This window comes from Xiphophorus maculatus, chromosome 7 (genome assembly GCF_002775205.1).
Source record: "Xiphophorus maculatus strain JP 163 A chromosome 7, X_maculatus-5.0-male, whole genome shotgun sequence".
In the NCBI taxonomy this organism is placed as follows: Eukaryota; Metazoa; Chordata; class Actinopteri; order Cyprinodontiformes; family Poeciliidae; genus Xiphophorus; species Xiphophorus maculatus.
The window spans coordinates 1,359,696-1,384,037 of NC_036449.1; the positions used below are offsets into that span (position 1 = coordinate 1,359,696).

Sequence of the window (24,342 nt, forward strand, 5' to 3'; positions counted from 1 at the left end):
AAAATGTATTTAGATCTAGATGGTATTTTTAGAGAAATCTAGTATGTATAATTTCCTTTGGTTCTTCATTGTACTCACCCTCCTCAGGGTACACTGAATTAGTCATAAAAAACTATTTAATAGGCAGGGAGTGTGTGGTCAAAATTCACCAGCACAGCAGATGGAATTGTGCCTTTCTGTGGGGCAATCTATGTAGATCTAAAAACAGGCACAGCCAAACTATTTCACTAGTGAACAAAGCAGTCAACATTGAACAGAGCAAATGAAGTATTGAGTCACCTGAACACCTTCCTCATCAACACAGGCTGTAGACAAACCTCACCAGCTGGTTCTGTTGGACCCAGCTGAGGTAATACAAGGATGTATTTGTTTATGGACTGCTGCTACTCTAGCTGTTTGGCTTACAATCAGACAATCATTTATTTTATTGAGATAAGTTTGAGTCAGGGGGTGGTGCACATTAATCAACATCATACAATATAAATTTGCCCAAGTTAGCTTAAGTAAGCTCATTTTCATCTGTGTGAATGAGACAGAATCATTAAAACCCAAAATAAGACTCCCAGCTGTACACTGTAAAAAAAAACGGCCTCATTTTACGGTATAAAACTGGCAGCTGAGTTGCCAGAAGTTTACCGTCTTTATACGGTAAAAGTCTGGCAACCAAAACTGCCAGTTTTTTACCGTATTTCTAAAATACGGTAAAATTCTGGCAACCAAAGCTGCCAGTTTTTTACCGTAATTCTAAAATACGGTAAAATTCTGGCAACCACAGCTGCCAGTTTTTTACCGTATTTGCTAAATGCAGGATTTTACCGTATTTTTGAAATACGGTAAAATTCTGGCAACCACAGCTGCCAGTTTTTTACCGTATTTGCTAAATGCAGGATTTTACCGTATTTTTAATATACGGTAAAATTCTGGCAACCACAGCTGCCAGTTTGTCACCGTATTTTGTAAATGCAGGATTTTACCGTATTTTTAATATACGGTAAAATTCTGGCAACCACAGCTGCCAGTTTTTCACCGTATTTTGTACATGCAGGATTTTACCGTATTTTTAATATACGGTAAAATACCGTACTTCCTAAAATATTTTAAAAAAAATAAAATGTGGTTTTGCCGTAGTAAATACGGTCATGCTGACTGAGGCATAATATCTACATGAGTGAAAAACACATCCAGACTGTATGATATATTGACATTTTATTGTAAACCCTCCCCCCCAAAAAAAACTTATGGTAAATTACTGGTCTCTGTTCCTACCAGAATTTTACCATACAAATTATAGTACAACAACCAAGGAAGTGTAACTTGTCAAGCATTTCTATACAGAAAGTTATAAAGAAAATAATTTCTAATTAAACAAAAATACAGATTACGAGTAATCCACTTAAAGAAACAATTTCTATTTAAAAAGTCAAGTTAAAAAAAGAACTGATTCTATTTTATGTCCAGTTTCCTCACGGTATTACTGAGATCTGGAAAACAAAAACAAAACAAACAGTATGTGTCCACATAAGAGATAACATATTGTAGAAGACAAAATGGTGATAAAAGGATTCTTGTTCTGGGTTGAGAGTCACAAGTCGCTGAGATCAGACGTTGCTCAGGATGGTTGTAGTCTTCCCAGTCACAGGTTGAAATTGAGACTCGCATGTTGTCAATCGGGTGTTTCCTCTCTGCTGGAAAACAAAAAGAAAAAGTTAGAAAGATGCACTACATGAACATCTTATTCGCTTAAATGTTTGTTTCACCTTTGTTGACTTGCATATGGACACAGGTACTTCAACCAGGTGGTGTGATCATTTCTGACTGAAAATTCAGTAGTTAAACCTTTGTTTGTTGTCAACAGGTGTGATCCTCTGGTCTGCAACCAGACAAAATACACAAACAAAAAACAAATAAAAACAAATATAACTGTTTTAGGCAATTTATGAAATAGATACTCACCATTTATCTGAGTCTCATGAAGGCCAATAGGTTGTCTTCAACCATTTATGTAAGTTACATTTCCTGCAAGCTAGCAGAAACAAAGCTGTAAATGTGAACACTTTTCATACAGGCAAACAAATTGATACAGCTGAGACAATTTATGCTAGGTTAGTTTTTCTCAGTCACTTTTGGTGCATTTCTCGAGTCATTGTTGGCATTTACAAAACAGTAAGCGCATTTCTCAAAACAATTTGTAGAAACAGGAAAAATAGCATTTGTTTGCTTTCAAAATCCTTAGTTCAGCTCTTAAAATCCTGTCTGTTAACATATCAGTGACTCAAAATAATAAGTTATAGTCTCTCTATGTACAGATAAGACAGTCAAATCGATTAGTCATGAGAAGAGACTACAAAAGGATCATTTACGCCAGTGTTTCTCAACCCTGGTCCTCAACGCCCCCCTGCTCTGCATGTTTTAGATGTGCCTCTACTCCAGAACAGCTGATTCAAATGATTGGATGACAATCAAGTACTGCAGAAGCTTGTTAATCATCCAGAGATACAATTCAGGTGTGTGGCAGAAGGGAAATACCTAAACCTGCAGGACAGGGTGACGCTGAAGACCAGGATTGAGAAACACTGATTTACGCTTTTGCTATAATTTATTCATGGACCATGCCATGGTGATTCAGAAAGAAAAAGACAGAAATGCAGAGAACAAAAAAAGTAGAAAAGGAGCCACAGGACAATCTCCTCAAGGAAAACTGTACAGTGCTGTAGAAATTACATTACATTTTAATTTCCATAGTCACTTTGTTCCTTAACTCCACTGAGGAATCTTTTTTCCTCAGTGGGGTTAAGGAATGAACAGTAGGGTGGGAGGACCTCCATCAGCATCATGTTGTGGGTCTCAGCCATGTCCTGATGTTGGACTGATGGAAACTGGCAGATGTCCTCAGCCTCTTCTGACTCTTCTTCTGCTTTCCTCCCAACTATTTCCTCCTCAGCCTCACTCCTCTTCTTCTCTCTGGCTGTTCACTCTGCCCAGATACTTGTTCATCAGTTCTCAGACATGTAACATTGTGTTGTGTTCTGACTATATAGAGCATAATGTTGCCAACTGATGGTTCACAAGATGCACCTCCAATCTGTTTCAGAAAACTGGTTGATCGTTGGTTGAGCTAATGGTTCATACACTGACCTGTTAGAGAAACTCAGGACTCACTTGGGAGCAATTTACCAATTCAGGACAGATTTAGAAAATAATAGAATATAAATTAATTAATATATGATTCACATTATGACAACTTTAAGACTTATGCATGTTAAGACTTACACAATGAACTGATGCTATTTTGGAAGTTGAGAATTCAACACAGACACGTTGTTGTCCTGTTGTCCTCATTTTCTGTATACACCCTTTATCCTCCGGGTCAAAATGACCCGTCTTCAATAAACCCCCAATATAAGCAGCTTAATTGAATTTTAAACACCAAATTCTATCTTGTATATTGTCACTCACCACAAAATGTGTGAATACTTGACTTTTCCCTCTCCACTTGAATTTCTATAGCTTAAGAAAAAAAATGTGCAAAATGAGTTTCGAATGCATTTTTATTCATCACAGTGACTAATTTTCTTTTACTTTTCTCCAGTGAACAAGAGGATGTACAATACAAAAATATGAAAAATAACATAACCCATTCAACTAATTGGCACATGTAGGGCAGTATGCAAGTGCACAGCCTTTGCAGATATATTTCTTACACCTGCAGCACACAGTATGTGTTTTACAGTCTGAGGGCAGAACTGACATCTCTTCCTCTTACTTGGCTTAGCTGAGGAAGTGGCTGTGGTAGATGGATCCTCAGGTTGATCAGGAGCTGCTGCACTCTGAATAGCTTTCACAACTGCTGCTGAGGCTTCTGTGTGGGGGACATGCTTCCTTCTTTCAATGAGTGGAGTTACAAGTGCCTTTCCTAGCTGCTCCAGGAACACCCTCTTCTTGTTGTGCTTATGAGACATCCAGGTTGGGTTGATCTCTATCCAAATCACAAAGGCATTGTAGGAGGACACATCAATGATGTTGTGGAAGATGACCAGGGGCCAGCGGGCAGTCATTCTTCTGCAGCTATATGCTCCAATCACCTTATCTAGGTTGTCCACACCTCCTTTGTTTCGGTTTTATTCCAGGATGATGATTGGCTTCCTGTCCTCACGGTCACTAATGTCGCCGTCTTTGTGCAGTGTGCTCAGAAGAACTACATTCTTGTTTTTCTTTGGGAGGTAGGAAACTAGAGTGGTGGTGGGTGTGAAGGCAAACTTTGAGGAGAAGACCTCTCTCTCCTTTGACCCAAGCAGTGCAGGTGGGAGCTCAGGCTTGTTCTTTTGAACTGTACCAACCATGGTGATCTTCCTCTTCAGGAGCTGCTGTCCGAGTTCATAAGAGTTGAAGAAATTGTCACATGTCACATTGTGACCCCTCAGTCCCTCTGTCACATCAAGCACAACTCGCAACCCCTGGTTCTTCTCTGGGCATCCACTGGTTGACTTCCCAGTATAGACTTGCATTTTCCAAGCATAGCTTGATTCAGAAGCCACCCATGACTTGATCCCATATTTTGCTGGCTTGCTGGGCATATACTGCCGGAAAGGACAACAACCTTTGGACAAAAGACATTAGCATCAGTGATTAGTATCAGTGTCACAGAAAACAGTCAAAGAAATCAATAGTGAAAATCACTTTTATTACAAATATGAAAACAGATTACCTCTAAATGGAACCAGTTGCTCATCCACTGTTACATCAGGCTCTGGATTGTAGAGGTAGGGCAACCGCTCCACCCACTTGTCCCATACCTCTCTTATGGCTGCAAGTTTGTCTGTCATACGTCTTGCTGGTCTTGATTCACGGTCATCAAATCGCATCAGTCTTGAGTAGGTGTGAAAGAGTTTGACTGGCATTGTGGCTCGGAAAATTGGCCTTCCACTCTCTGCTCACTTCTGCTACTGATTGATCTGAGACACAACTAAAACTTTGTAACATTTTATGGTTTGTAAATAACTCTGTGACCTTGATTTCAACTCCATTTGCCTCACGGGTCATTTTGACCTGAAGACCATCTTTGTACCTTTTTTTGTACAGCTTACATGGAAATGAGAATAAAAGCAACACTGAACTTTTTCTATTGTCTGGGCCAATCTAGGAAAAGTCTTAAAATCTCAAGTTAAAAAAATTACATTTAGGGGATTGTTTGGGGGGGGGGGGGTTTAACACAGTGGCGGGTCATTTTGACCCGAGGACAACAGGAGGGTTAACATATTTTGATCAAGACGATAAAAGCAAATTACAATTATAAAAGCATAGAAGTGTACATAACCAGCTACATGATGTACAAAAGCAAAACTTGCAAAACTAATTTTTTTGATGTGCAGAAGTGACACAGTAATTTGAAGATTGAACAGGTAGTTTTAAGAATTTCAATTCTGTTCTGAGAGATGCACCCAAACTGAGAAAAGCTGTAAAATATTAATATTTAAATTCTCTTATCTTCAAATCCTTCAACTGTCATGGACCCAGTGACTTTAGTGCAAGTATTTTGGGTGTGAGAGTCAAGAGGTCAAAGGAAAATATTAAATAATATCTCTGATGCCAAGCTTTATACTTCTAAGTATTACCAAAGTATTGAAACAAAAGCTAACATGTTCTTCAGAGATTTAACTTGCATGCATGAACATTTCACACTCAAAGTAATTCAAATTAATTATTGAACCAAACTTGGAAAAAGTTGCTTCTGCCATTAACAATAACTTTAAGCACATGTAGTCTGAAGTAGACCAGAAATATAATCTATGCAGCCGTTCCTACAGAAACATTAATGGAAGTGTTGCATCTGTGAAGATTAAATGTTCCATATAGTAAAAATATCTAGCTGCAGTGCATGTACATAAACAGCATGGCTCAGAAACTACACATTTCTTTGTCAGTTGGTTAAAGTTAGCTAACTTCAGTTGAAACCGTGAAAGGGACTCACCTGTGATGTGTTGCCCTTCTCCTCCTGAACGTGCAAAAATAGCAGAAATTTGATTTCAAAGACAGTAGCAGCATCTTGACAAGGACCAGGCCTACTGGGCTCTCAGCACCCTAGTTAGCAACCTTAGTTAGCACAGTGACTTTACTGTGTTGAGTTCAGGACACCACTACAGGAACAGAGTTAAAAGAATCTTGCTGCTGATGCTGAAGGATCAAGCAGCAATGCAAACTAGATAATTATTTGTTTACATGACAAATAACAGTCTCCATTTACTGTAAACCCTACTATTTATCACAATTACAAAATGAAAAACTCTCTAGACCAGGGGTCCCCAAACTACGGCCTGCGTCATTTGGTCTGGCAATGCCGGATCTGGCCCGCCTCCTCATACCAGAGAGCATTCAGTGTATTTTTTCATATATTGTATTTTCTGGTTTGTGGATTTCTCTTCAACCACCAGGGGGCTCTTGAGCAGATGTTAAACTAACTTTCCCTCAAATATATACTAGTCAGTCCCAGTCACCGTTTCACTCACGGTTTTTTCCATTTCCATTCTGGGTAAAAATCTATCTAAAAGCGACCGCGAATGTGTCGTAGTCAGCAACCCCCCCCCCCCCCCCCCCCCCCCCCCCCCCCCCCCCCGTCGACAGTTTCAAAAACAAAACACCCCCCCCCCCCCCCCCCCCCCCGCCGACAATAAGTTTCTAAGGTATCTTTCTCCAAAAACTAAGACCGGCCCCCGAGCAGAGAAAGGAACAGCTATGTGGCCCTCGCAGGAAAAAGTTTGGGGACCCCTGCTCTAGACTATTCTCTACTAATAGCACAATATTCAAAACCAAGTGTGGGATTTGTGAAACTTCAATGATGGGTGACTTTACAACTTGTATGATTTTGGATAACACTAGAATTGTTCTTTATTGAAGTTTCACAAATCAGATAAAGGTTTTACAAATCCCACACTTGGTTTTAAATATTCTGATATGAGTTGAGAATAATCTAGTCCAGATTTGAAGAGTCTAGGTGTTGTAGTTTTTTAGCTAGAGTAAATTAAAGATGCTGATTGCAGTGAAAAATTAGGTGGAATTGCCCTTTAGCCATTTCCCAAATTGGAAGCAGCAATTGGAAACCAACTTCAGCTTCATTCAAGCAAGAGGGGCTAACATACAGTTCTCTTAATGTTAATGATCAAATGCTCTCATAAATGATGGTGGCGTTGGCTGTAGGAGTTTGCTTTGCAATCGGTGGATCGCCAGATCGATGCCTGGTCTACTGCTGAGATTTCAGTTTGGTGTATTAAAGGCATTATTAAAAAAGAAACCAAAATATCACACCAGCATTCTGTTCTTTGTAAAAAATTATTTTGCAGTCTTGTTTACGCTTTTACATTGTAGATCTAAACATCAGCAAAATTTGTAATTTTGGCTGATTGCTACTGTTAAGTTTAGGGTAATTAACTGCTGGCAATATTACAATTTTTTAAGAACTTTACAATTACTTATATTTTTACACTATATTTCTGTATTTTCTACATTCGTGACTGTCACAATTATTTAGGATATATGTTTATTCAGTTATGATAATGCCATGTATTTTCTACGGCAGTATAATGCTGTGAATATTCTGGTCAGTAACTGCTGGCATTTTACAATTTCTTACCGTAAATTTACTGACTTTCTTTGCAGTTTCGACTTACGGTAGTTCCATGTAATTTCTACGGTAATGCCATGTTTTTGGATACGACGGTCAAACACTGTTGGTTTTTTACAGTTTTTTACCGTAAATTTACTGACTTTTTTTACAGTGTAGGATCAGTTCCTAGTGTGTACAGAAGATTTGTTGATTTGTTGCATCTCATCATGGAACTCCAGCTGAAGAATGGAAGACAGGAAATGTTCATTCACAACTCTGATTCAGGGGCTGAAAAAACCACAGTGACCAGCTAAACCACAATTGCACTTGGAATCACTATTGTATCACACCATTGTGTGGCATTGGGAATAACACTTCCCAAAGCTCTAATCAGATTTCAGTTTTTCCTTTCTTTCTGTCCTTACAGCAATCATCTGAAATTCATCTGAAATGCTGGTGAAATACTATGATGGCTGGTTACAGGAAGCCAGATATGAATGACTCCTAGATTAATACTTTTCTGCATCTGTACAATAAATACTAAACTACACAGATATTTTTAGATTACAGATATTTTAATCATATCATAACAGATTAATATTATATTAAACTAGGGTTGTCAGTGTTAACACGTTAAGTCATGCTATTCAATCTGTTAATATTACTATTATTAATAAAAACTTAATATTACATTACGTTACGTTACATGTTTGATTTGAGACCATGAAACATTTTTAGAAAACGTTCATACAGTGGTGGTTTTTGATATGGACTTCATGGGCAATCTGATTCAGGGGCTGAAAATTGCCCAGGATGACGTCATAAAGGGGTGGGGTACCAAGATCTAGAAAATGAACTGTCTTTCATCTCTCAGTTGACCTCTTAACAAGTTTGGTATTACTTGTTTGTATGTGTAGTGGAGTAAATTTACCTTAGTTGCTGTAGCGTACAGGGAGACTACATTACTTGATTGACAAAAATGTTTTAGAATTGTTTGCATTTGAATTGGTCGGAGTGAAGCAGGAGGGGCTTGCACAGCTGTGTGCTCATTTGTATTTCAAGCTTGCAAAGTTAGGCACAGCAATTAATCATGATTAATCACAGTGCCAATGTGGTTAATCTGATTACATTTTTTAATGGATTGACAGTACCAATTTAAACTTGAAATTAAATTATATCAGAATTATGTAGTGCTTTTGAAGACACTCAAAGATGCTTTATAATGAAACCTGTCATCATCATGATGATGGCAAGCTACTGTATTGTAGCCACAGTTGCCCTGTTTTTTTTTTTTAAGAATCCATGACAGTACTACTGTGTCATAAGTGAACTATTTTTAATTTACTTTAAATCAAGCAAACTAATATTGAATGAAGACATTCAAAGGGTAATGACCTTTAAAAATTTGATTCTTAAAAGTGATCTCAAGTCACTGTATGCTTTTATTTTACTGAGCTTTCCTTATTATTTTGCACACGCACACACACCCGCACACACGCATACATCAGACATCAGAGCTGCGGTTGCGGTAAAATCCCCCTTTCTTCATTTTGTTTCAGTAGTTTTGTGTGTATGTAAGGGTAGTGGTGTGTGTACAGCTGTGGCAGCCATCAGTGATGTGCAATGGGGACGCAGTCGCCTCATCTTTATCCATTTTACCGCTGTGTGCTGGCAGCAGGGACTATGGCACTACCCAGCCACTCTCAATGCAAATATGTTGTTGCAGCAATGTAAAGACAGCTGTGAGCAGAGTGTACCACCATACTCTCACTCCTACTCACCCCCACCATCCTTTATTCTGGAGAAAATACTTGGATTTGAAGATGGCATTTGATCTTATGCTTGAAAAACAAAAGAAATCAGTCACTCTGCAGCAGTACCTGCTTATTTTAGTGCAGCACAATGGCTCTGTGGCGAAGTCCTCATTATCATCTGTTTGAAGAAACTCTCTTATATGTGTGGAATCATAAAGTTTTAGGAGAACTTTGGGTTTCCTCTGTTTTTCAACCCTCCATCACAGTGGTTATATAACATCAACACAAGGAAGGCTGATCCTGCATGCTCTACTTTCAAGGCTTGTTTTAACGTGCCATGCTTGTCTGGGAGGACAGGCTCTAGAACTGTGCCAATTTTACACATCAAAGTTGTTTGTAGGTCTCAGAAAGTAGCACTGGATGAGGGAGAAAGAAGCTGTGTAAAGGCTTCTGGGCCCTCAGAGAGATCCGTCTGATAAATTGCCCCAAGTGATGAGACATGAAATACGGCAACTCTTTTGGATGTAACCAGGCTCTGCACGATGGACACTAATGTTGGCTATTTTAAGATTGTGAAATTCCCTCCAGTCATTGTGTGCTTTGTTTTTATAGCACTATGTCTTTCAAGAAATTTGTTGTTTGGGGTCTGTTGATTTATCCTTTGATGTAATTTAAATGGCCTGTTGTTTTTTATTTCAACTGTAGGTGCAAATTAACCTAGACTTTTGAACTCTGTGCTGATAACATTGCTGAGGTTTTTCTTCTTGTGTCCCTGCAGAGGTGTCTGTGTCCTTTGACAGAGATTCTTCAGTGACCTACACCTTCCAGGAGCCCTTCTCAGTGATGCAGAACAGAAGCTCTCAAGCTTCTAGTGCATTCACCGAGAGCAGGGCCAGAGAGGACATGGCCTTCAGTTTCGTTACCTCCCAGAGGCCGGCCATGCTGCTGACCGTCAGCACCTTCACTCAGCAGTACATTACAACCATCCTGGCCAGAAATGGTAAGAATGGATATAAAGAAACAAATTTACATCTGAGATAAATAATAGCAATGAACTATGGCGTATGAAAAAGTGAAAATGACAGTTTGGCAGTGCTATATCTTACAGATTTAAAGTCTGGACAATGTCTATATTTGTGTTTATCTGTCTGTGTTTCATTTTTTCTTCATAATCCAAAATGATACAGACACATCTAAATAATCTCTCTGAAAACACAAAAAAGTTCCCAGAAGGGATTGTTGGATTTGGATGTTTAATGCACAACTTCAGCAGGTCTGAGTCTCGCAGAACCTGCTGGGTTTTTACCCACAGTAATCTTATGAAAAACAGGAAATATTTAATGAGCGCTCTGCACCAGAGCATTATGTTTTTTTATTATTTGCCCAATTTTTTAATCATTCTGGAGAGTAAGGTTACTCCTGACTGAGTTTTCAGGGTGGTAAACAGCAATCTGCAGTGACTGTTGCTGGGAACACATTGTGTTTGTAGCCCTAATATCAATGGAATAAAACCCTTCTGTTCTTAGGTAAAGCATCCAATACTTTGCCAGGTGGCAAGATGTTAAGTGACCTGTGGAAGGGATGTCTCAGAATGTAGAGGGTGTTCTTTCAGAATTTTCTTTAAAAATTATTTAGTATATCCTTACTGAGTGATATAGGTGCTTTGGATGCTGTCAGTAGTACTTCATGTATTTACTAATCTGGTCCTGTTCAGAGATGGTAGTAACATGTTTTCTGATTCTGATAAAACTCTTTATCTCTGTTCAGTTCCCCACTTTATATACACACAAATACACCTGACAGAGTGAGCTATCAACTCAGATGTCATATGGGAGAAGGAGAATTAAAACTGTGTGACTTCTCAGAGTGCATTGCCAGTGCACATACACAACAGATTGTAACCCAATAAGCGTCACCACAGTGAAATAATTTGACAGCTTGCTGACACGGATCATCTGCTCTACACACCTGAATCTTGCACAGAGGGCTGCTTAATTGAGTAAACATGCATCACTGCTCAAGAGTTTCTATTGATACAGGGAAGACTGTACATTTTGGTTACCAAACTGGGTAACTTCCACTCAGAACTTGACCTGACCCTGCAGAGAAAGTTACCTGTGTCCTGTTAGTTAGTGATAAAGCTAGTCCCAAGTTGTCCTTCCTCATCTTTTTCCACTGAATTACAATTCCAACAAGTTTATAATAATTTCCTACATGAAACAGAAAAAACAAATGTATTGAATATTTTCTCAGAGAAGATTGATATTTTTTTACCAAGCGGAAGAATATGATTTTAGAAATGGTATATACAGATTTTATATTTTCTTAACTGGTAGACATTGGGTAGTAAATCTGCTCATGGTAAACGGACTGAACTAACTTGGTGCTTCTCTAGTCAATATCTAAAGTCTAACAGAGACTGCAAGAGGCAAAGCAGTTACACTAACACATCTGAGCAAGTGGAAGTGGAGCTGAAACATTAAATTCAGTGGTTGCCATGTTGGTGTACTTACAGTAGATGTCTAATGAGTTCAGGAAGAGTGGAAGGTATCAGCTGTCACGTCTTCCGTTAATCAATTGAAAAATGATGCCAAAGGCGGCTACATATTTCTTAATTTCAACAAAGATCCAAAGAATACCGGATCTGGCCAGGGTGGTGTGGGTCAGACAAACATTAGACCACAACCAGAAACGTCCATATTGGGGATCAAAATTACAGATCCATAACTGTTGCTTCCCTCCTAATCCTTCCCTTCTAACTCTTGTCATTTTTTCTCATTTTATCCATCTATACTTTACACTAATAACGCATAATCAACACAGACCACTGCTGATTGTCAACACTCATGCAGCTTCATCATGAAAATGATGTGAAAGCAGGAGTCTATTTATTGAAACTAGGATACAGTCTGTGCTGATGCAATATTGTCAGGAAGTGATAGAATCACTGTCATGTTAACTGGCTGTTATGTTGTGACTGAAATAAGCTGCATCTACATGAATAGTGACTAATCTACACTTCTCTTCGTTGATTTCTTAATTACTGAAGTGAGTAGTGTCTGTGTTTATATATCTTCAGCGTTCTGCTCCTGTGTGCACTGCAGCCTCTCACAGATGAGAAAACAAATCGACAGATGCAAAGCTGCCCAACATTTATCTCCTGCTGTCATATAAAGACCAGCAGCTCTCTGACCACAGACATTTCAATTCAAGTCAAGTGAAATAAAATACTATAATCACAGGGCAGAAAAGATAAACAGGTTGTTTGACATTTAAAAAGCTTCATGCAGTCGGTACATTATTGTGAAAGGTTAATGGTAAAGACAGTGGAGTCCTGCCTATATGATGTGCAGCAGGATTTAGCTCCTCACATTTCTCTAATGTATTTGCTGTTTTTTTTAACATGTTTAACATTAATCATTAAACATGATCCTAGTACAAAAAGATATTTTCAAATAATGACTTCATAAATTCATTTAAAAAAGCTATCTACATATTTCTAGACCTGTGTAAAAATGTAACTCTCCTGCTCCATTTGTTAAAGGGGCAGTATTTAAAATGGACTTTTTTGAGCTTTACATGATAATGTTATTTGTTCATCAAACACATACCTGGAGTGTTGCCTTGATTCTGTCAGGCACGTTTGAGAAATCCTTGAATCTCTCGTGGCAACCAGTCAGTCTCAAAACCAAGCATTTCCCTCTCCCATCCACGTCCCACATGGAGCTAAATTGGGACCATAAAGTGTTAACAAAAAAAGGTTTGAAACTGAAAAAAAAAGTTTTGAAACTAAAACAAAATTGCAACTGAAAATAGAAACTTGAAACTGAAAAAAATGTCAAAACTTCTTTTCAGATTCAAAGTTTTCTTTTTTAGTTTCAAACTTTTGGCCCTGGTTTTGCCTTAAGACATGATCTCGAATGACGAGGGAGCTCACTACAACAGATAGACAATGGCAGTTGCATTCAGGGACCATGGGAACTGGAAATGTCTTTCACACATCTTCCATATTCTATGTCACAGGTGTCAAACTCCAGTCCTCAAGGGCCGCAGTCCTGCAGTTTTTAGATGTGCCACAGCTACAAAACACTGAAATGAAATGGCTTAATTACCTCCTCCTTGTGTAGATCAGTTCTCCAGAGCCTTAATGACCTAATTATTCTATTCAGGTGTGGTGCAGCAGAGGCACATCTAAAAGTTGCAGGACAGTGGGCCTCGAGGACTGGAGTTTGACACCCCTGTTCTATGTGGACTAGGAATGCTCCGATCAGGTTGTTTCTGCCGATTCCGATACTGATGGCCCATGAGGGCCTCCTGTGATGATGGAATCATCATTGTGAATTCTGCTGTCTAGTTCAAGGGGAGAATATCCAAATATCAGTTTGTGATCTTAATCTGAAACAGGTCTACCCAGGAATGAGTCAAAAACATTCATTTGGATTTGGATTAGATGTATCAGAATCTGAACTTAAATCAATGCTGTGGGTTGGCCTGATATAGGTATGTAATACCAGAAAAGTCTCTAGCAGATAAAATGAATTAATTCTTTAAAGGGAAGTGGGCCATAATGTGTCCATAGTGATGTTAAAGACGCACTGCCAGTTATCAAAGTGCTTGGTGGCTTTTTTGAAATCACCAATTGTAGCATAACCAGTTACTAGATTTGGGAGGCAATACATTTTCCAAAAGGAACAGATTAGTTTGCATTAGTTTTCCTCTTAACATTAAAATCCTTATTTTTTATTTACTAATGTTTTCTTTGTCTAATATTAATTCTTGTTTGATGGTCAAAAGCATTTAGTTGAAACAGAAAGCAACATTAGAAATCTGAAAGGGAGAAAATCCTTTTTTTCCTACAGAACTTTTTTCATTTAAAAGCGAAAGTATACATTCATGGATCCTTTTATCAGGAGGATATCTGGAAGTGTGTGTAAACAAGACAATTTCCTCACAGAGATTATTCCAAGTCAGTATGTAAAGCTGTATACACCGCACTGCTGGGATTTCTAATCAGCCTCGTTGCTCCCGGTTCTCTGATTCTGTGTTCCAGGTTGCACATAATTCAGGATGCTGCTTCGGCTTCTTGATCCACAAGGAAAGCTGTTTAATCAAACATGCTTATGTCCATGGTTCATTAATTTTTAAAAGCATACTTTAAATTTAACACAAACAGTTTTGATAAGGCAGAGTGGCAAATATTCAGAAAGAAGTTACAAGAAGATTGTTACTGACTCCAGAAAATGTTTATCTCTGATGTGAGTTACAAACATGACGAAACTCTATTTTCTCTAGTCCAGCACAGCACAGCCAACCATGATGATCTAAAAGGTAAAAATAAAGCTGAATTACAGTGACTGGAACAGGTTGATGCTTTGGTCGAACAGAACAACTGCAGAGCTTTTGTGTTTGATGCCATTAAACTGTGCAGGTGTTTTTGATAGAGATGACAGAGAGTTCAACCCTGCTGTGACAGCTGGACCAGCATCCAGTCAGTCATTACGCTCACCCTAACCAACCCACAGCTTGTTGGTGCACCCTTTGGAAAGATGTACTTTAATTATGTTGCATTGACAAAACTATTAAAAATAATATAGCTGTATCTGGAAATGCCTGTGTCATGAAGGCCGTGTCTCATGCTGCTCAGAGCACACATCTTTTCTTTGATTTTGTCTCCCTGATTTTGAATTTTTACTCGTTGCTTATCACAAAAAATACCTTCACTCTCAAACTCAGACAAATGTGTCGTCATGGTAACCAAATGATCTTGCATAATTACACTGGAGATAGCTTCTTTGACTGTGAATTGGTCCACTTAACACTCAGAGAGTTCACTTGGAGGCGGATGGAGATAGTGGGGAAAATAGAATCCACTCAGTGTGGAAGGATCCAGCTGTAATCCTCCTGAACTCCAGTTAACACGATGGATAATCAACAAACAGAAGCCCATTCAAGGACACATGCAGAAGCCCAGAACCCATTCTAATCTTTATGTAATAAGTCAATACTGAAAGAAAAACATTTCTATGCTATCATAAAATGGAGGTGGTTTACATGCGCCATAAAGATGTTTGATGAGAAAACGGAGCTGTGGGAGAAGAGGGAGGTTGGCAGATTAAAAAACCTCTCTGGATTCATTTATGCCGCATTTCGTAGCATTGATATGTGAACAATCCCACCATGTTCAAAGACACAAAGAACTTTTTAATTTTCCATGAAGGGGTCATGAAGGGTTCTGTCATGACTGACAGAAAATAACAGAAGACCCAGATGATTTTAAAATGACCAGCTGACCAGCCTGTTTGTGTTTAAATACAGTTTTTAAATCATGTGTCCTCAGTTCTTTGTCTGTTCCTTCTCCTGTGTCTTCTTTTGAGATAAATAAATATGAATAATGAAATCAACTCTAGAATAACAAATGTGACTGGCAACTTGCTAATTATAAGCTGAAGCAAATACAACTTTTTCAACACGCACACACACCCATATAATATCTATCTATCTATCTATCTATCTATCTATCTATCTATCTATCTATCTATCTATCTATCTATCTATCTATCTATCTATCTACCTACCTACCTACCTACCTACCTACCTACCTACCTACCTACCTACCTACCTACCTACCTACCTATCTATCTATCTATCTATCTATCTATCTATCTATCTATCTATCTATCTATCTATCTATCTATCTATCTATCTATCTATCTATCTATATATATATATATATATATATATATATATATATATATATATATATATATATATATACACACATACATACATATATATATATATATATATATATATATATATATATATATATATATATATATATACACACATACATACATATATATATATATATATTTAATTCCCTTCTCACCCACCGCGGGTGGTTCTTATCCTCTGAGCTCGGGTCCTCTACCAGAGGCCTGGGAGCTTGAGGGTTCTGCGCAGTATCTTGGCTGTGCCAAGGACTGCACATTTCTGGACTGAGATGTCTGATGTTGTTCCTGGGATCTGTTGTAGCCATTGGTCCAGTTTGGGGGTGACTGCCCCGAGGGCCCCGATGACCACAGGCACCACTGTGGTCTTCACCTTCCAGGCCCTCTCCAGTTCCTCCCTGAGGCCCTGGTATTTCTCTAGTTTCTCGTGCTCCTTTTTCCTGATGTTGCAGTCGCTTGGTATTGCTACATCTATCACAACGGCTTTCCTCTGTTGTTTATCCACTACGACAATGTCTGGTTGGTTCGCCATTACCATTTTGTCTGTCTGGATCTGGAAGTCCCACAGGATCTTAGCTCTGGCGTTCTCCGCCACCTTTGGGGGTGTTTCCCACTTTGATCCCGGGGTTTCCAGTCCATATTCTGCACAGATGTTTCTGTACACTATGCCTGCAACTTGGTTATGTCGTTCCATGTACGCTTTCCCTGCCAGTATCTTGCACCCTGCTGTTATGTGCTGGACTGTCTCAGGGGCCTCCTTGCACAACCTACACCTTGGGTCTTGTCTGGTGTGGTATATCTGGGCCTCTATTGCTCTGGTGTTTAGGGCCTGTTCCTGGGCGGCCAGGATGAGGGCCTCTGTGCTGTCCTTGAGTCCAGCTTTTTCCAGCCATTGGTAGGATTTACTGATATCAGCCACTTGGGTTATTTGCTGGTGGTACATCCCATGTAGGGGCTTGTCCTGCCATGATGGTATCTCTGGCACCTCAACCTCCGTTCCCTGTTGTCTGAGATATTCACTGAGCACATTGTCTGTTGAGGCTTTGTCCCTGATGTATTTATGGATCTTAGTTGTTTCGTCCTGGACTGTGGTTCTCACACTCACTAGTCCTCTGCCTCCTTCCTTGCGGCTCGTGTACAGTCTCAGGGTGCTGGATTTGGGATGGAATCCTCCATGCATTGTTAGTAGTTTTCTAGTCTTAATATCAGTGGCTTTTATCTCCTCCTTTGGCCAGCTAATTATTCCAGCAGGGTATCTGATTACTGGCAGGGCATAGCTGTTTATTGCGCGGATTTTGTTCTTGCCATTGAGCTGGCTTCTCAGGACTTGCCTTATTCGTTGGAGGTATTTAGCTGTGGCTCCTTTCCTTGTGACCTCATCGAGGTTGCCATTTGCTTGTGGTATACCTAGGTACTTGTAACTGTCCTCTATGTCTGCTATTGTTCCTTCTGGGAGTGAGACCCCTTCTGTGCGGATGACCTTCCCCCTCTTTGTGATCAGCCGACCACACTTCTCTAGTCCGAATGACATCCCAATGTCCGTGCTGTAGATCCTGGTGGTGTGGATCAGTGAGTCGATGTCTCGCTCACTCTTGGCATACAGCTTGATGTCATCCATATAGAGAAGGTGGCTGATGTTGGCCCCATTTTTGAGTCGGTATCCGTAGCCAGTCTTGTTGATAATTTGGCTGAGGGGGTTCAGGCCTATGCAGAACAGTAGCGGGGACAGAGCATCTCCTTGGTATATGCCACATTTGATGGACACTTGTGCAAGTGGTTTGCAGTTGGCTTCAAGGGTGGTTTTCCACAGCTTCATCGAGTTTGCAATGAAGGCTCTCAGAGTCCTGTTGATGTTATACATCTCTAAGCATTCAATGATCCAAGTATGCGGCATTGAGTCATAGGCTTTCTTGTAATCAATCCAAGCCATGCACAGGTTGGTGTGTCGGGTTTTGCAGTCTCGGGCAACTGTGCGGTCTACGAGGAGTTGGTGTTTGGCTCCTCTGCTATTTACACCGATACCTTTCTGTGCCGTGCTCATGTGTTTATCCATGTGTTTGCTTATCTTGGCCGCTATGATGCCTGACATGAGCTTCCATGTTGTGGAGAGGCAGGTTATTGGTCGGTAGTTGGGTGGGACTGGACCCTTTGATGGATCCTTCTGGATTAGGATTGTCCGCCCTTCAGTTAACCATTCAGGGTGAGTCCCACTTTGTAGCAGCTGGTTCATTTGGTCTGCCAGTCGCTCATGGAGGGCAGTGAGTTTCTTTAGCCAGTAGGCATGGATCATGTCAGGCCCTGGTGCTGTCCAGTTTTTCATACCTGAGACTCTTTCTTGGACATCTGTCACAGTGATGGTTACCAAGGCTTGCTCAGGGAGGTTATTATGGTCCTCTCGTAGAGAGATCAACCACTGTGCATTGCTATTGTGGGACGCCTCCCTTTCCCATATGCCTTTCCAGTATTGTTCAGTCTCCAGCCTTGGTGGGTCTACTCTGTTGTTATTACCCTGCCATTGAGAGTACACCTTAGCTGGTTGAGTGGAGAAGAGCCGGTTAATCCTTCTGGATTCATTCTCCCTTGTGTATCTCTTTAGGCGGCTGGCCAAGGCTTGGAGCCTCTGTTTGGCAGTTTCGAGTGCTTCAGGTATGGGCATCTGCCTGTACTTTCTGGGTACTGGTCTTTTCATTGTACCCTTGTGGAGCTCTGACAGTTGGCTCACTTCCCTCCTTGATACCTTGATTTTAGCCTCTAACCGTCTTTTCCATATATATATATATATATATATATATATATATATATATATATATATATATATATATGACAGATGAGACACAGGTGCTCCAGTGGCCAAGAGCAGGAAGCTGATCTTCCATCTGCTGCCTGAACAATGCTGCAGTCTCCCCCGCAGGTTTGTGTTCATAGGCAAATGAAAAGATTTGACCTCTATGCTTTCGCTCCTCTTCTGCATCTCTTCCTTCATTGGATTTCTCATGGCCTTCAAATTCTTTAGCAAAAAAAAAGAGTGGGAAAAACCACTCTACTGTGCTTCACCAGAGCTATCACACTGTGCAGCACTTTTCAGAGGTAGGCTGTTGTATTTGTGATGCTAGTTACTTGCTGTCAGCCTAGTGTCCCAGCATTTTCTGTTTCTGACACATGACAGCCCTCGAAGCATTAAGCCGCCACTGTTTAAGCTGTATCCACACTCGACAGCATGATATTGAGTGACATATGTAGCACCTTTGTGCAGTTTTTAGCCACCCTCCTAATCCACTCTTGTGTGTTAAAGCAGAACACCCGTGTCCCTCAGGCCTCCGTAAACAGTGAAGGGCAAGAAGACACTTTATCCACGGTGACCTTCATCTGGTGGAGCACTCTCAGTTTCTGAAATGAATCACAACACAAAGCCCTTCACTTACACTCTGGGAATTGTAATATTGACCCAGCTCCACTTGACAATGCATAGCTTTCTGACTCTTTGATCTGGCAGCAGCTGTCTGAGTGTGTGCGTGTTAAAACCAGGAACACTGAGCACATATCGACTTGTTCAGTTCTGAAGTGAGAAGCTATGAGAAAAATATTTGTTGACTTCAAAATAGGTGGAAAGTATGATATTTTGCTTGAAGGAACACAAACTTATTCTGAACTCTATAAGTAGACAGTTCATAATAACACAGTACATGCTAAGGAGTTTTGGAAACAAGTCACTACTTTCTGTGGACATGTAGTCTGTAAGTTTAAAAAGCTAATAAGTTCATTATTAATGCATCTTTTATAAACAAGACAAATCAAAAGACTTTGCAAATGCACATAAGGCCAAAGGTCATATCAATAGGGGTTCATATTTCATTCTTCAACCTGTCTACTTTGATGCCAAGGGAAACCTTGATATAAATCAATCTCACAAAAAGAATGCCATCCTCATATAACATTTCTGTAAGAAATTTAAAGCTAAGTTTAAAATAAATGAGTTTTTATATGCAAAAGTCCCAAGCTGAAACCTTTAAATCGTGTTTCTGGTACACCCATAAATCTGATTCAATGGATGACAAAGCTGCTTCTCTAGGCCCACTGCAGAAAATCTTAGGAATTTTCTGCTGCTCACTAACCTCCTATTCTTTCAATGCTGTTTCAGAATGGTGAATCCTCAATTCCAAAGCCACCAAAAATCTCGATATTAGATATTGTAGAAATGGCTCTTACTGACTTCTGACAGATTTAAATTAATGAGACTCTAGCTTAGCCTGCCCATTTGTCCTTCAAAGGGTTAAGAATATTCTGAACTTCAGAGAGGAAGTTTTGTACCTTTCATAAGTATTTGTTAACGAACAGCAGATGCCTGTTTCCTGCATCTCAAAGGGTTTGAGTTTGGTGACAAATGAGGAACAAACCTGTTTGAAAGAAGTGTTTGAGAATCTAATTCTCTGAAGTTCAAAATAACACATTGCAGTTAGCACACTGAGTAAGATGATAAGTCAATTATGACAAGGTGCTAATGATTTCTGCAAAGATGTGCAACATGTTCATACATGTTTTTTTTCTGTTTTCTGTCTAGGAAGCCTTCAGATCTGGTATCATCTTCAGACAGAGAGAAGTCCAGATGTGTTCAATCCTACCCCCAAAAATCTGGCAGATGGGCGTCTCCATCGAATCAGAATCCACAGAGTTGGCAAAAACCTCTATGTGCAGGTGAGTAATGAGCATCTGTGTAGTTAAACTGCAGAGCTATAAAATAGAATCTCTCCTACTCAAACACTTCCTTCTCTTTTTACTGTTTCACTAGCAAAGACCACACCACAAAGATATATGTTTAAAGATTTATTGATGGATGAGGAATCAAGGGATGTATGGATGAAGGGATAGAAGGGAGTAATGATGAGGGGATGAAGAAATGAATTGTTAATTTGGTTATCTGGGGAGAATGATGGAGGGTTTAGGAGGTGAAGACTCTATATAGGGGTTTGGCCTTCGGGAAACGGTTCCTCTTATTTCCCCAAGCCTGCATAGGACCCCTCAGAGGAGACCTGCAGCAAAAAAGGTAGCAAAGCATTTTTTTATGAATGAAGAAGGATGAAATGAAAGAGACAAAGGGTAAGGGAGGGCGGGGTTGATGAAACGTAACAGACTGAAATGAGTGGGTGAGCAGATTATAAATAGGCTGACTGGAAAATTAGAGGTGCGGTTTGGGCATGGCCCAGCTCCCGAACTTAAGTTAACACATTAACTCTATTTGTCACACTTAAATGTTTCAGATCATCAAACCCATTTTAATATCACACAAAGATAACATGACTAAAAAAGCAGTTATAAATTCTGATGTCACAAATTATTGAAAAAAATAAAAACTGATTGCATTGCCAACAAGAACTGTTATCTTCAACTTTGCGATAGCCAGAAGTGAATCTTTTATGTCGCTGTGGAGAAATTTAATATAACTCTTCTTTGGGGAAGTAGCCAAAGAAGACTGTCAGCCAGACTGTCACACTGCCCTCAATAAGTTTGACTTCCAGTATGGTGTTCTTTTTTTGAAATGCTGTATCAGTTATGTAAGGTGTTATGGAATACCAACACATTCTCACTGCCAACTCGTCATATATTGACGAGTTGGGACGATTTCTAACCATGCGTCACATATTGACGTGAAGGGTACCCCCTTTGTGTCAATATGTGACGACCTGGGCAGGGTCTTTCAGCGTCACATGTTGAAGATTTGGGTAGGTCACATGTTTTACGTGGATTATTGAAGCGAAGGATTCTCGCAACCGCTGCCGACACTTCAAAACCCGACGATTTGGTTAGGTTTAGGGCAAAAATTACGGTAAGGCATAGGGTAAAACACCTCGCGTCACATATTGATGCAAAAGGGGTACCCTGCGCGTCAATATGCGACGAGGACGGACCGTCCCATGCGTAAATATATGACGAGTAGGGAGTGAGAATGGGCTGGGAATACACACTCTCCAAAACTTTCCACTTTTATCTTTATAGAGTTTTGGAAACTATTCTTTGCCGAAATTCTCCCAAAACTATTGGGGGTCATCAAGCTGTTTTTTTTTTTTTTTTTTGGAAAATACAACATGGGCCTTGGTGTTATAGAATTTTCCCATTGGTGCCATTTTTGCTTTCTCTTTGACCATAACACTGGCTTTATCTGGCCTTAACTGAAATCAGGCTTGTGATGCTTCAGATGTTCTGGGTTCTTCTATGACCTCCTGAATGAATCGTTGATGCACTCTTGGAGTTATTTTGATAGGTTTGTCCCTCCTGGAAAAGTTCTCCATGCCTTTTCCTTTTGTAAGTAATGAGTCTCAGTGCTGTCTGCTGGAGTCCTAAAGCCTTAGAAACAGTTTGCAACCCTTAGAGATTGAGAAATTTAAGATACCTTGATTATCATCTATTTTTATATATCTTAAGTTTGGTTTATGAACTTAAACCTCAAACTCGAACTTAAAGTTGTACTTAACTTAAGGCTAAAAGATCCTTTGTAGGATCTTTGCTGTCAGATCTGTTTTTAGTGGTTCTACTATAACGATTGTCTGGTTCTATGGGTTAGATAGTATTTAGGTCTTGGTGTGGCTAGAATGCAACAAAAATAGACAGTTTTTTCTTCATTAAATAAACTAAATAATAATAGCTTTTTAAATACATTATATTTTCCAGAAAAATGAAAATGAATTCATATTATGATGATCTGATATATTAAGGTAAATAAGTGAGAAAATACTAGTGGCCTTTATTTTACAGCAGTTTGACATTAATAAATGTGAAGAAAAAGGGGAAGCAAATGGCCTTTGTTACTGAGTTTTGAGAACGTAGCCTCAGTTTGTGGTGCTGCTTCTCCACCACTGACTCATGTGGTGCCTGGATGTAAAATCGACTTAGTTGAGAGTTCTACTATCTTTTTTTGTCATTCTCTCATCAAAAACTTACTGGCAGCGTTCCCCTGAATCTTTCATGCATGTTTGAGAATTATTTAATCCTCCATGGCAACCATTCAGAGGTGTCTAAACACTTGCTGATAACATGTGTTGCCTATTTATCCAAAGCCTCACCTAAGCTGCAGTCTCCAGTCAAGTTTCTGCCCCACAGAGCACCACTATCACACGATTCCCCCATTCAGCTCCTCCAGACTAGTGACAGCAGCAATTACCAAACACCTGGTGGAACTGCGAGTCTGCTGAGCTTGTCATGTTAACTACTTCTCAGCCCAATGCTCCTAAGAACAGTTGTAAACAGAATAATGTTGGAACATTGTTATGATTATGTGCTATGGGGGCGTGCTGTGGTGGGGCAGGGGGTTAGCACGCCCCACATTTGGAGGCCTTAGACCCGAGGACATCGCGGGTTCGACTCCCGGTCCCGATGACCTTTGCCGCATGTTCTCCTTCAAAAATGGCGCCGGCTCAGCTGGCTGCCTGCAGACGCAGCTCCTGTCGTGTGTGTGTGTTAATCTGTGTATAAAAAATTCTTGCTGTAACTGCGAAATAATTTCCCTGCTGGGATGAATAAAGTAATTCTTCTTCTTCTATAGAAGGAGTGTGTAAAGCTTCTTAAAGAGACAGAGGCCCAATTTCAAGGTGTTAAATTGCAAAGTCAAATTTCTTTTAAATCCTGTTTGATTTAAAAGAAATCAAACAGGATTTGAAGCTAACATGGTTACGTGGCTGTGCTAAAAAATGGCACTATGTGCCTGGAGAATACATAATACCGCCCTTTCAAGGTAGATGAGGTGTTGTAAAAATTACATGGGACCATAATCACACAATACAGAAAAAAAAAAATTCTGATTCAAGGCATTCAATATTCTTTGAAAAGTACTTCACCAAACTATTGTAACTTTACAAAGAAAACACAAATGGGGTTTACGTCATGTGGCTTTGAAGTCTTTATGTGTTTTACTACAGTCATTCTTCCACTCCAGGACACTCAAGAAAGTTTCACATTTGATTTTGCCCCTACGCCACAGGTTGCCCACTCGATGAATGGTCCTAGATTGGCTTTACAGGATGAATAGTCTGGTTGTCTTGTTCCTCACAGCTGGTGTCCTCCAGTGGGGTGTGTTGGCTAAATAACTCCACATTTGCGGATGTTATTGTAAATGTATATTCCCCAAGGAGATGTAACTCCTCATTCTGTCCCCAATCTTTCTGTCTCAGTCACCTCATGCTTAAAAATCACCTGTTCACAATAACTCATAGAATCTATAAAAAGCACAAATATGAATGAGCTGCCACCACTTAAAGAAAAACCTTAAAAG

General features: G+C 39.7%; 2 protein-coding genes and 1 long non-coding RNA gene across 4 annotated transcripts in view; 1 reads left to right on the forward strand and 2 right to left on the reverse strand.

Annotated features, from left to right (window-relative positions):
- The window catches only part of LOC102224173 (contactin-associated protein-like 5), a 200,423-nt gene that overhangs the window by 159,615 nt on the left and 16,466 nt on the right, over positions 1-24,342 (forward strand). For both annotated transcript variants that reach the window (XM_023336600.1, XM_023336601.1), the window contains exons 19-20: positions 10,130-10,351; positions 20,641-20,774. In XM_023336600.1, coding sequence (XP_023192368.1) covers positions 10,130-10,351; positions 20,641-20,774 — 356 coding nt within the window. The remainder of the gene's footprint in view (positions 1-10,129; positions 10,352-20,640; positions 20,775-24,342) is intronic.
- LOC111609274 lies at positions 1,503-2,101 on the reverse strand. The gene is made up of 3 exons (XR_002753028.1): positions 1,954-2,101; positions 1,758-1,870; positions 1,503-1,685 (listed from the first exon to the last, which is right to left on the reverse strand). It is a non-coding gene; the product is annotated as an uncharacterized LOC111609274 (long non-coding RNA).
- Positions 3,557-5,040, reverse strand: LOC111609273 (piggyBac transposable element-derived protein 3-like). Its single transcript, XM_023336602.1, has 2 exons — positions 4,706-5,040; positions 3,557-4,597 (listed from the first exon to the last, which is right to left on the reverse strand). The coding sequence occupies exons 1-2, from the start codon at positions 4,896-4,898 to the stop codon at positions 4,119-4,121; spliced, it is 672 nt and encodes a 223-aa protein (XP_023192370.1). The 5' UTR covers positions 4,899-5,040; the 3' UTR covers positions 3,557-4,118.

What these genes read in the sequence shown, in the direction of transcription:
- LOC111609273 (XM_023336602.1), bottom strand. Translation starts at nt 4,898, where the DNA reads ATGCCAGTCAAACTCTTTCACACCTACTCAAGACTGATGCGATTTGAT. An exon ending in GCAACTGGTTCCATTTAGAG is followed by an intron (nt 4,598 to 4,705) that starts GTAATCTGTTTT and finishes TTTTGTCCAAAG; the next exon opens with GTTGTTGTCCTTTCCGGCAG.